At 42.1% G+C, this 14,271-nt stretch overlaps 1 protein-coding gene across 3 annotated transcripts in view; it reads left to right on the top strand.

The window, feature by feature from the left end:
- Window positions 1-14,271, top strand: part of ALS2 (alsin Rho guanine nucleotide exchange factor ALS2) — a 52,401-nt gene that overhangs the window by 1,159 nt on the left and 36,971 nt on the right. For all 3 annotated transcript variants that reach the window (XM_075284271.1, XM_075284269.1, XM_075284270.1), the window contains exon 2: window positions 12,561-12,634. In XM_075284271.1, coding sequence (XP_075140372.1) covers window positions 12,615-12,634 — 20 coding nt within the window. In that variant the 5' untranslated portion in view covers window positions 12,561-12,614. The remainder of the gene's footprint in view (window positions 1-12,560; window positions 12,635-14,271) is intronic.

The following is a 14,271-nucleotide window of genomic DNA, read 5'->3' as shown; positions in this document are numbered from 1 at the left end:
CACACGCCGAAGGATTAGATACGTGCCTCTTCACACAATACCACACAGGGGAGGATTAGATATGTGTGTGTGCACACAGTACCACACTTTGGAGGATTAGATACATGCCTCTGCACACAGTACCACAAGCCAGAGAATTAGATATGCGTCTCAGCACACAGTACCACATGGGGGAGGATTAGATACGCGCGTCTACACACAGTACCACATGCCATAGGATTATATACGCGTGTCTGCACACAGTTCCACACGCCGAAGGATTAGATACGCGCCTCTTCACACAATACCACACAGGGGAGGATTAGATATGTGTGTGTGTGCACACAGTACCACACTTTGGAGGATTAGATACATGCCTCTGCACACAGTACCACAAGCCAGAGAATTAGATACGCGTCTCAGCACACAGTACCACATGGGGGGAGGATTAGATACGCGCGTCTACACACCGTACCACATGCCATAGGATTATATACGCACGTCTGCACACAGTACCACATGCCGGGGGATTGGATACATGCTTCTACACACAGTTCCACACACTGTAGGATTAGATACACACCTCTTCACACAATACCACACAGGGGAGGATTAGATACACGTGTCTTCACACAGTTGTACACGCCATAGGATTAGATACGCGCGTCTGCACACAGTACCACATGCCGTAGAATTAGATACGCGCGTCTACACACAGTTCCACACTCCAGAGGATTAGATACGCGCGTCTGCACACAGTTGTACACGCCATAGGATTAGATACACACATCTGCACAGAGTACCACATGCCGTAGGATTAGATACACACGTCTACACACAGTTCCACACTCCAGAGGATTAGATACGCGCGTCTGCACACAGTTGTACACGCCATAGAATTAGATACACGCGTCTGCACACAGTACCACATGCAGTAGGATTAGATACGCGCCTCTTCACACAGTACCACACGGGGGAGGATTAGATACGTGTGTGCACACAGTATCACACTTTGGAGGATTAGATACATGCCTCTGCACACAGTACCACAAGCCAGAGAATTAGATACGCGTCTCAGCACACAGTATCACACGGGGGAGGATTAGATACACGCGTCAGCACACAGTATCACACGGGGGAGGATTAGATACACGCGTCTGCACACAGTACCACACGGGGGAGGATTAGATACGCGCGTCTACACACAGTACCACATGCCGGGGGATTGGACACACGCGTCTACACACAGTTCCACACGCCGTAGGATTAGATACACGCCTCTTCACACAATACCACACAGGGGAGGATTAGATACGTGCATCTGAACACAGTACCACACAGGGGAGGATTAGATACAGGCCTCTGCATACAGTACCACATGCCAGAGAATTAGATACGCGTCTCAGCACACAGTTCCACATGGGGGAGGATTAGATATGCGCATCTGCACACAGTACCACACGCCAGAGTCATTAGATACGCGCGTCTGCACACAGTTTCACTTACTGGAGGATTAGATACGCGCCTCTTCACACAATATCACATGGTGAGGATTAGATATGTGCATCTGCACAAAGTACCACACCAACAAGGATTAGACACGTGCATCTAAGCACAGTACTACACGGGGAAGGATTAGATACAGCTTTACTCCAGGTATCCATAACAACTGATCACAGGTTTTTCACTGACATCCAAAATGAGATACACATAATCACATTACGCTTATGGACATACACACAAACCACATACAAAATACACCAGTGCAAAATTGGACAATTCTTATGGGGCCACTACACAAACATAAAATGTAATATACCCGTGCGAAGCCGGGTCCTCCCTCTAGTACACTATATACTGTACTATATACTATACACTATATACTTGGCTTTCAGGTTATGGTCTGTATTACAGCCAAGCATGTGAATGTTGTTTCCACATCCCCGTTCACATGCTAGTGATAATCTATTTGCAGATTTTATGTTCACAACACACATCCCCTCAGAGACTCAAGAATAAGAATCTGCCCCACAAGACATTGGAGTTAGTTTTCATCTGGGCCAGCTACACATATACAGCAAGATCCAAGTGTCAGCGTTATAGGGATCTACAAATCTGTATTATAGCACTATAGGGATTTCTGGGAACGGGCAGTATTATAGGGATTGACGGAACTAGCTGCATAATAGGGATCTAAAGAACCAGCAATGTTATAGGGATCTAGAGACCCGGCAGTATTGTATTGTAGAGATCTGGCAGTATTGTATTCTATTGTAGGGATCTAGAGACCCAGGAGTATTGTATTGTAGGGATCTAGAGACCCGGCTGTATTGTATTGTAAGGATCTAGAGACCCGGCTGTATTGTATTGTAAGGATTTAGAGACCCGGCTGTATTGTATTGTAGGGATCTAGCGACTTGTCAGTATTGTATTATAGGGATCTAGAGACCCGGCTGTATTGTATTGTAGGGATCTAGAGACCCGGCTGTATTGTATTGTAGGGATCTAGAGACCCGGCTGTATTGTATTGTAAGGATTTAGAGACCCGGCTGTATTGTATTGTAGGGATCTAGAGACCCGGCTGTATTGTATTGTAAGGATTTAGAGACCCGACAGTATTGTATTTTATTGTAGGGATCTAGAGACCCGGCTGTATTGTATTGTAGGGATCTAGAGACTTGTCAGTATTGTAGGGATTGACAGAACTAGCTGCATTATAGGGATTTCTGATGCTGTAACATTGGGTTGTTACACCAGCAGTTAGGACACGATTTGTGGTTATAGCCTGTATAATATGTTAAGTCTGTATAATATGAATATATTGTGACCTTGTGAAAACAGCCTAATGGCCCATTTAGATGGCCATGGTTGGTCCAAGAAACACGGACCATGTGACAGTCGCATTTCCTAGGCTTGTGCCACACAGAGCTGACATCATGGTGGTCTGTGACGCTGTGAGTTCTCAGAATACTGTGGGTCTTCTGTCCTATACTCACAGCTGTGCACGGTGAATTCTGGATGTTAGGTTGGAGCCCCTGAGGTGTTACTTACCACCTAGTAGGATGGAGCGTCTTCTCAACACTATCAGTTTATTACTCATTCTCATTGTGGTCGGGACTTTTTCATGGTATTTTTAGTGAGGGGTGAGCTACAGTAGTATCAATACTCTTTCTTATAAGATAATCCTTTAATAAGATAATATGATAAAAGATATATGATGGCTGATCAGATGTGATGTCGGATGCCTCAGGTCCCATAACAAGAACAATTGCTAACAATGCAAAAGATATTTGATGTACTTTATAATCTATTGAACATTCATAATATCCTATTTATGTGACTACAGAAAACAAATAAAATCTTTACATCAGTAGGAAAAATACCATAATAAAGAATTTTTGTTTTCATATCGGTGTGTTATGCAGACTGTGTGGTTAAACCAGGATACACAACAACCTCGGAGGGATGACTGCAAATAGTATAGTAAGACTGTGCGGTATTTGTCTATTGCTCAACTATTTTATGATGTGATTTGACTGCGAGTTATTTGCAGTCTGGATTTTGCAGACAATTCAGAAGTTGAAGTTTCACACGACGTAGGCCAGTGGTTCTGAAACTGTGATGTGTGTACCCCAGGGGGTGCGCTGTTCAAACACAGGGGTACGCGGCATGACTGGGAACTGGTGTTTTGGAAGTGGCAGATACAGTGAGTGCTCAGGTTCTAAGGTTCCTGTTGTGCTAATGCCAATTCTCATCTGCAGTGTTGGATACAAAATATAATAGACACACGACAGCCCCATTATAGTCAATGAGGTTCCTTGGGATCTGTTGCTGTCATCAGATGGACCACTTTTTCGTTCTACTCCTGCGACAGAATAGAAGGTGTGACAGTGATGCAGGTGTGAATGTAGCGTTACATAGAAGTCTCTGCTTCACTATACGAACAACTAAGTCCCACAAACAAGTAAAAATAATACTGATTTATTTCACATGCAAAAAGACATAAAAACATGTACACATTATACAGGGGGAGATGAAAAGAGGGGGGAGGACCACACAAATAGAGCTATGTGGCAAGGATAAATTATTACACTGGGTAATCATATAGGGTTAATGTTAGCCATCAAAGCTCATTACATAATATTGTGCTAAACATGGTAGTGCCAGGCATCATAGGTGATGGCCAAGCAAATCTAATATTATAACCTATTATACACCAAGCATAATAGCACGTGCCCTGACGCACATTTCACCGCTCAGGCTTCGTCTGCGGGTACTGGCAGGCCAGATGGATTTAACGTTTTATGACTTTAAAGAGGACCTTTCATGGTTTGGGGAACAGGCAGTTCCATATACTGCTGGAAAGCCGACAGTGCACTGAATTCAGCGGACTATCGGCTTTCCCGATCTGGGCCCCGGGTAAAGCGCTATCGTTAACATAGCTCTTTACAGTCAGAAGGGCGTTCCTTACAGTCAGGTACGTCCTTCTCCACAGCAGCGCCTATCGTGCTGTACAGTGTGAGCGGGGAGGAACGCCCCATCCCTCTGCTCACAGTGCTTGTCCATAGACGAGTATTATCAGGAGGGGAGGGGGTGTTCCTCCCGGCTCACACTGTACAGCGCGATAGGCGCTGCTGTGGAGAAGGACGTACCTGACTGACTGTCATGGACGCCCTTCTGACTGTGAAGAGCTACGGTACCAGCACCAATAGCTCTTTACCTGGGGCACAGAACGGGAAAGCCGACAGTGTGCTGAATTCAGTGCACTGTCGGCTTTCCAGCAGTATATAGAACTGCCTGTGCCCCAAACCATGAAAGGTCCTCTTTAAGGCCCGACATTGCAGAAACGCTTTTTTGGTTGCAGTTGTTTGAGCCGAAGACAAGAATGGCCACAAAAGGAATGGAGAATATATAGGAAGTTCTCATACTTCTACCTTCTGCTCAATCCACTCCGGCTTTGGCTCAAAAAACCACAGCAAAACCTGCAACAAAAAAAGCTGCGTTTCCGCAATTTGGGGCCTCGGCTTTAAAGTCTCTGCTGGCAAAGTTGCGTGACACCTGGAATCTGGAAGAGGGTATTTTGCTGTTAATGGGAAACTCCTTTAGGATAAATTTCCCAATGAATGTGTTGGCATCAATATGACAACCTCACGCCAACCTGCGGTTGCCAGTGGCTGCATAATTTTGAAGGTAACTAGGAGCAAAATCGTTCCCCTACTGGCCACTGCATCAATCAAGGTTATGGTAATATGGTCAATTTCTTTTATATTGCCCCACCCCCGGTTGAATTAAAAAAAAAATAAATAAAAAATTAGACTGGACAACCTGTTTAAAGCCACGTACATACAGCAACAATATGTCTGCATTTTGTTTTATGGCTGTGACTTACTGTTCCAAACTTACAGCATCTTAGACCCCCATGGGATATTAAAAGACCCTATCTGAAGCTGCAGGAAAAAAAAAGCTCTGCAAGGAGGGCTCTGACCAGTTATTCATTAAAATGTATCCTTTACCCTTCTTTCACATCTGCATTTGGTATTCCTTTTGGGGAGTCCGCGTAGGGACCCCCTGAACGGAATAGCAAACGCAACTGCAAGCGGTGTGCAGTGAAAGCACACGGACCCCATAGACTATAGACTGTCCACATGATCCCTGCGGAGATCTGGCAGCAACACACGGACCCCATTATAGTCTATGGGGTCCGTGTGCTTTCACTGGCACACAACTTGCAGTTGCATTTAGTATTCCGTTGGAGGGAAGGGGGGTCTCATGTGGACTTCCCCGGAATGCCAACGCAGATGTGAACGAGGCCTTACTATGTTTAAACGGACCAAGAGAAAAATCTGTGCAAATTTGTGAACATGCATAAGTTTTTCATATCTGCAGCATGTCCTATCTGTTAACCATTGCAATGGAACACAAGCTGATTTTAGGGCTTTTGCACAGTGGAAAATTTTTGCTGTGTGTGAACAAATCCTTATGCAACAGTTGGGTGGCAGCAGGGGAAACAATGGGGTTTCGTAAAAACCCCTCTTCCATCTGGTGTCAGTTGTTTAATGTACTAGAACTGGAACTAAAGATTTTGATTGATACACAATGAAGTGAGATTGTGTACATAACAGGAGCTGAACGTGTTGTGCGATACACCTGTTTGTTGTCATTCACTGCTAGAAAAATAGACGGCCTATTATCAGCTATCTGTATATAGGATTTATAGCAGCGTAGATTGTATAAACTTTCTGTTATTATCTACTGTGGCTATATATTGGATAGATCAGAAATGTATTGTATGGACTGTTTATTGTTATCTACTATAGCTGTATATAGGATAGATCAGTGTGTTGTATGGACTGCCCATTATCATCTATTGCTGCTGTATACAGGATAGATCAGCAGTGTGGATTGTATGGACTGCTATATACTATAGCTGTATACAGGATAGATCAGCAGCGTGGATTGTATGGACTGCTATATACTATAGCTGTATATAGGATAGATCAGCAGCGTGGATTGTATGGACTGCTATATACTATAGCTGTATATAGGATAGATCAGCAGCGTGGATTGTATGGACTGCTATATACTATAGCTGTATACAGGATAGATCAGCAGCGTGGATTGTATGGACTGCTATATACTATAGCTGTATATAGGATAGATCAGCAGCGTGGATTGTATGGACTGCTATATACTATAGCAGTATATAGGATAGATCAGCAGCGTGGATTGTATGGACTGCTATATACTATAGCTGTATACAGGATAGATCAGCAGCGTGGATTGTATGGACTGCTATATACTATAGCTGTATATAGGATAGATCAGCAGCGTGGATTGTATGGACTGCTATATACTATAGCTGTATACAGGATAGATCAGCAGCGTGGATTGTATGGACTGCTATATACTATAGCAGTATATAGGATAGATCAGCAGCGTGGATTGTATGGACTGCTATATACTATAGCTGTATATAGGATAGATCAGCAGCGTGGATTGTATGGACTGCTATATACTATAGCTGTATACAGGATAGATCAGCAGCGTGGATTGTATGGACTGCTATATACTATAGCTGTATATAGGATAGATCAGCAGCGTGGATTGTATGGACTGCTATATACTATAGCAGTATATAGGATAGATCAGCAGCGTGGATTGTATGGACTGCTATATACTATAGCTGTATACAGGATAGATCAGCAGCGTGGATTGTATGGACTGCTATATACTATAGCTGTATATAGGATAGATCAGCAGCGTGGATTGTATGGACTGCTATATACTATAGCTGTATACAGGATAGATCAGCAGCGTGGATTGTATGGACTGCTATATACTATAGCTGTATACAGGATAGATCAGCAGCGTGGATTGTATGGACTGCTATATACTATAGCGGTACAGGATAGATCAGCAGCGTGGATTGTATGGACTGCTATATACTATAGCAGTATATAGGATAGATCAGCAGCGTGGATTGTATGGACTGCTATATACTATAGCAGTATATAGGATAGATCAGCAGCGTGGATTGTATGGACTGCTATATACTATAGCTGTATACAGGATAGATCAGCAGCGTGGATTGTATGGACTGCTATATACTATAGCTGTATATAGGATAGATCAGCAGTGTGGATTGTATGGACTGCTATATACTATAGCTGTATACAGGATAGATCAGCAGTGTGGATTGTATGGACTGCTATATACTATAGCGGTACAGGATAGATCAGCAGTGTGGATTGTATGGACTGCTATATACTATAGCGGTACAGGATAGATCAGCAGTGTGGATTGTATGCACTGCTATATACTATAGCTGTATATAGGCTAGATCAGCAGTGCTGGGCTATACAGCAGAGATGTATCCTGTGACCAGGCTTTTCTGCAGCTGCTGGTATTATTGATCTGATAGTAAACATTAGTGCTACAAGCAACAAACAATGAAAGCCTGTCATATGTCCTGCTGCAAGCCAAGAGCTAGACCTTCTTATGCTTAAACTTTATATGTTCATCTATATTATATATATTTTTTATTACATTTTACATTTCATCAAAGGGAGTCGGTCACCAGAACCCATCATATAAACCCATCCCTGCAGATAGATAGGTTATATGGGTTTTTCTAGCAAAAAATATTATTTACATATATAGTAAAGGTCTTAGTGCTATTACTGGCTTAATAAGGGCACCTATATAACTTTAGTAGTGTTTTGAGTGATTTCTGGGTTTCTCTGGGAGCGCCCAGTATCTTCTGCATTTGTTTACCTAGTGTGGCTTCCTGCTGCAATGCATTCTGGTAGTTGTAGTCTCTCACACTATCTCCTTCTCACTCCTCCCCCTCCCTCTCTAACACCCCCTCCCTGTTTCCCTAGCTATTCCTCCCACTGCTAGCCCTTCCCAACTCATTCAGTTCATCCCCCTACCCTATTATAATATACCTGTCTTCTTCCATCTTCTGGGAACGCGCAGCACTGTGCTGTAGCCTTCAATACTTCTCTATTGTGCAGGCTCCCAGCTTGAAGCACCCACAGTTATAACACCCAGTAGACAAAATCACTAATATCAGATCTTTGGGGACACACAAACCAAGTCCCCTATTGATCTGCTGATCTTAGAAGTTAATCCACAGAATAGAACAGGAAGTGGACAGCGCTGTTCTCTGTGTGGTGGCAGAAATGAGTCACTGCAGCTTAGTTCCCAATCAAATAAATGTGAGACTGATCTGCAGTACCTGATCTGGCCACTTAAAAGAGCACACAACTTTCTACATCCTGCTCCATTAGCTGTGATTTAACTGCTGAGAATGGCTGACCAGTGGTGTGAACTTGTATTGGACCCCCATTATTCTGTTATCGACTACCCACCCTTAGTATAGGCCATCAATCTCTTTAGTCTGGAAAACCCCTTTAATTACAGAATCACTTTTTTTTAGATGCTAAATTGGCATGAGCAAACCACTTGCCTTTAACTAGTTGCACTTGTAAACATCACTTGTCTTCCATTGCTGTAAACCCAGCCTCAGGGGAGTAAGTCATCTGCTGTACAACGTAGTAAGTCGCCTGCCTATGTTAATGTTCACTTGGCCTAAGACAATCCATTGTCCTGTGCTATGTTTGTTTTACAGCGCTGTGTGTGCAGCATTGGATGTGTTGTGAGCATTGAGCTCTATGTATACAGCTGGCCATGAGCTGGTATACATACCAGCTGTGGGCTGAACCTTTGAAGACCACTTATGTGTGGGGCCTGCTGACTCCCCTTATCATTGGGGGAGATAAGGAACAAAGAGTTTGGTTTCATTGTCCTTGTTCCTTTATCTTAAGGTGTCTAGAACACATTGCAAGCAAGCAAATCTTTAGGGAGGAATGGCAGCTATCTGAAGTATACGGCCTTTGATATATATGTGAGAATATCTATATATATTATATATACATACACACATGGGTTTAACCCTGCTGTTCCGTTCGGGTCAATATGACCCGAAATGATTTTTGAGACCCTGCAGATTTTTTTTAATGAGGATTTGAAACTATTGGTTCCTTGACTTTTCCTCATTTGTGGAGCTCTACATGTTTTTTTTGTTTTTGTTTTGTTTTTTTGTTTACTTTTTGCTACACGCTGATTGTTACACTTGTACTGTTCGGGTCAATATGACCCGATAGCATTTTATACTGTTCTACAGGTCTCTGATTATTTCTGACTGCAAAAGTTATGGTTTTTTTTATGTGTTCTTCATCTACAAATGGTGGTGGTTTCACTGTTCTTATCAGTAAGCAAGTAATTATCTAAAATTAATTATCAAAATTGTATAACAGTGGTGAAAATGTAACTGTTGATGAGCAACTGGTGGCAATCCGAGGTAGGTGCCCATTCAGACAATATATACCAAGTAAGCCAGCAAAATATGGCATCAAGATCTGGACACTTTGCGACAGTAAAAGTTCATATGCTCTAAATGTTCAAGTGTATACAGGAAAAGCCCCTGATGAAAGACCTGAAAAAAATCAGGGTATGCATGTTGTTCTAGATTTGACTCATGGACTAAAAGGACAAAATGTCACATGTGACAACTTTTTTTACATCCTATCAACTAGGCCAGATGTTGAAGAAAAAACAACTTACCATGCTGGGTACTATGAGAAAAAACAAACCTGAACTACCGCAAGGTATCCTTAGCAAGAGAGAGGTGTACAGTTCTACTTTTTATTTTTCTGGAAATACAACTGTTGTTTCTTATGTTCCAAAAAAAACCAAACAGGTAATTCTCATGAGCACAATGCACCATGACAATGCCGTAAGTGATAGAGAAGACAGAAAGCCTGACATTATTTTGGATTATAATGCCACAAAGGGAGCAGTTGATACTTTAGACCAAGTAATATCAACATATGCATGCAAACGCAAAACCAATCGGTGGCCAATGATTTTATTTTATAACATACTGGACGTTTCTGCATACAATGCATTTGTCTTATGGAGAGAAATCGACCCCGATTGGAACCAGAATAAGCTGCATAAAAAAAGATTATTTCTTGATGAATTGGGAAGATCCCTGGTGAGGCCTTATATTGAGAGCAGAAAAGTGACCCCCAGAAGTGAGGGAGCAGCAGCCATTGTAAAAAGTGTCCAGCATGCTCAAGAAAGAGACTCCACATCCACGGCCTCCACCAGCACAGCTACCAGCAAAAAAAGGAAGAGATGGAGCTTCTGTCCATCTTCCTGTGACAATAAGACTAATCTGACATGTGCTGGATGTTCAAAAGATCTGTGTAAAGGACATGTGTCTTATTATTGTGCTCAGTGTAAAAACGCATGAACATGTTCAGTTTTTTCTTTTTTCGTTCTAAAATGGTTGAAGTTTTTACGATTTTTCATTTGTTGATTTATAAAATTTGTTTTCAAAAAGTTAAATTTCATATTTTAGTAATAGTAATGTAAAGCTTCTTTATTATTTGTGTGCAGAATGTCAACAATCGAAGATAATTGCAAAAAGCCTGTGTAACCTTTTTATGAAAAAAATAATAATAATTAAGTTTGAATTTCAATTTTTCTTTTGTTTATGATCAAACATGTTCACATACAGTATTTCAATGAAAAAAGTATTCAAATAAATCAATTAGGGTGAATTCACACTGAGTAAACGCTAGCTTATTTTGAACGTAAAACACGTTCAGAATAAGCGGCGTCTAAAGCAGCTCCATTCATTTCTATGGGAGCGGGGATACGAGCGCTCCCCATAGAAATGAATGGGCTGCTTCTTTCACTCCGTGCAGTCCCATTGAAGTGAATGGGGAGTGCCGGCGTATACGGCTAGCTCTGCTCATGCCGGAGCGTACACGCCGGCACTCCCCATTCACTTCAATGGGACTGCACAGAGTGAAAGAAGCAGCCCATTCATTTCTATGAGGAGCGCTCGTATCCCCGCTCCCATAGAAATGAATGGAGCTGCTTTAGACGCCGCTTATTCTGAACGTGTTTTACGTTCAGAATAAGCTAGCGTTTACTCAGTGTGAATGCACCCTTAGAGTAGCTAAAAATCAAGAATTAATAGGTCGGGTCATATTGACCCGGGAACAGTACAAGTGTATAGCAAATGCGAACAGAACAGCAGGGTTAATTAATTCCCAGTCTTTGGTTGGGTTTTACTTAGCACAATTAATGTGTACAACATACACCCAGTATGCTACCAAACCCTGGGACCAGATGAGTATAGCTGCAGGCCGTAGGGTACAGAAGTGTTTTTTTTTAACCATTTATATAGCACCATTAATTCCATGGTGCTTTATATTTGGGGGTTACACACAATACACAGAATATACAGGTAGATATAATACTAACAATGACCGACTGGCACAGTGGGGTAGAGGGCCCTGCCCGCGAGGGCTTACAATCTATGAGAATACATGAATTAGAGACTGACTGTGTGACAGATGGTTACTCCGTGTCCACTAGGGTTAGAACAAGTCTTTGCAGGGTCCAATCTAGTTAAAGAGATTATGGGCAAATATGTCGGTACACACTGAGTCATTTCTGCAGCCCCCGGGAAGAGAATGCAGGCTGAGAATACTTTAGAATGGATCTGTATTGTAGAACGTGTGAAGACAACACCATAAGGACCCGTAACAGTGATGGAACTGTGCGAATCAGTTTATCGGCACAGCCAGATCCTTAGGTTTTAGTTTTTGGCCACAGAGTCCGGATTTGTTATCGCTGAATGACATCAAGCTGTCGGAATTTACTGTATTCACGGTTTGTTGATCTGCCCCATGGCATAGTATATGGAAAGTTAGTTATTATTTCACCGCTAAAAGGGGTTCAGCAAATACTTCCATCCTTTCAGTAATAGAGATACCAACCAGATCTTTCCAGCAATGTCTGTTCTGTGGATATCCAGTATCTTCACATCACCTGGTCTGCTGCCAGTAATGTTTCCATGCGGGTGTATACGCAGCTGGCAGCTGTTTACTGTGCGAGTGGGTCATGGGACACAGACTGCCAGTCATTTCTACAGAGCTGTATAACACTTTGGTTTTTAGCAATGGGTTTACTAATAGTCTATGTTCTCTCTTATTCAGATATATCAGAACCTCTAGAACAGTAAGAGTGTGATGGATTTATACTGCTAACCCATGGACGCATCGGCAGGAAGGTGAGTACTGAACGTCTCTTCTGAAATGGTCAACTAACCTACCGGTAGAACTAAAGCGAATCTGAAAAGCCAGAACTACAAGACATAGTTTAGCTTGGTGTTTTAAAGCAAAACTAAACTTTTGGGTAACTTGTATTTCGGGCAGCATTTGTGTCATTATAAATCTTTTAATATAGTTTATTAACACATCTTAGTTCCTTTTTTTGGAATTCCTGTGTTCTTCTTTTTCTTCTTCTTTTTTTCCCCTTTTACCTCTTTTAATAGCTGAAATCTGCTCTCTCTAGCCTGGAGGGGCTGGCTTTTGTTTAAAGTGGTTTTCCGGGCAAAAAACATTGTAAAAAAAAAAATGTCTTGGTGCTATTAATGGGTCAATAAATGCACCCATATGCCTATAGCGTGTTTTGAGTGATTTCTGGTTGTCTCTGGGAGCTGCTGGTATCTCCTACTTTTGTTTACGTCCTTCAGCTTCCTTCTATGTAACTTCCTCACTAACCCCTCTCACCTTATTCCTTCCTTCCTTCCCTTCCTTCCCTCCCTTCCTCCTTCCCTCCCTTCCTTCCCTTCCTTCCCTCCCTTCCTCCCTCCCTCCTTTCCTCCCTCCCTCCCTCCCTTCCTTCCTTCCTTCCTTCCCTCCCTCCCTCCCTCCTTGCCTTCCTTTCCTTTCCTTTTCTTCCTTCCTTCCTTCCTTCCTTCCTTCCTTCCTTCCTTCCTTCCTTCCTTCCTTCCTTCCTTCCTTCCTTCCTTCCTTCCTTCCTTCCTTCCTTCCTTCCTTCCTTCCTTCCTCCCTCCCTCCCTCCCTCTCCTTCCCCCCTCCCTTCCTTCATTTTCTTTCTTCCTTTCCTCCCTCCCATACACCCCATTCCCACCCATTTTATTTATTTATCTTTTAACTTGCCATTTTAATAGGGCTGTGGATACAAGCAGGGGAATTTTTTTGGAAACAGTTTTGTTACACTCGCAAATTCTAGATGCAGACACCTTCATACCTTGACAGTACTTGAGATATTTAAAACTGGCATTAACACCCACTGTGTACACGGAATACATTTCAGACTTAGTAGTGTCTAGTGCTGTTTTTTTTTTATTTTAGTCTTTTACATGCACTAAAACAATTCCCAATCACACACATAAAAACTCTTATCTGGTAAAGGAACACTTTTACATAGGACGCCTTATATTGCATATTTAGGAGTCCTTTCAGTAATACGCTATTTTCATTCCACACAGTGATGGGATATACGTCTAGGACTATTCGTGCTTATTTAAGCCTATCCTTTCTATAATGTAATAAGATCACACCAGTAAACCTGGCTAGTTCCACCGAGTCCAAAACAACCCACACTAAAAATCTAGCATGTTGTTTAACCCACAAAGTGAATACTGTAGGAAAAAGATAAATATATATGTATATGTGTGTGTATTGTTACTGTGCAAAAGTAGTAAAACACAAGAACCACTTGATAAATTAGGCGTTGGTGTAATGGTACCAACCCACAGAATAAAGTTAGCATGTAAATTATACGATATGGTGAGCAACGCAAAAACAAAACACAAGAGATTGAAGAATTTCTATTCTTTGCTATCCCCCCTCCCCCACACATACCAAAAAAATACAAGTTTTTTTTAATGCATTATTT

The sequence above is a fragment of the Leptodactylus fuscus genome, chromosome 8 (assembly GCF_031893055.1).
Source record: "Leptodactylus fuscus isolate aLepFus1 chromosome 8, aLepFus1.hap2, whole genome shotgun sequence".
Classification (NCBI taxonomy): domain Eukaryota; kingdom Metazoa; phylum Chordata; class Amphibia; order Anura; family Leptodactylidae; genus Leptodactylus; species Leptodactylus fuscus.
The sequence above is the reverse complement of the archived record's forward strand: the minus strand, read 5'-3'. Positions and strand labels throughout refer to the sequence as shown.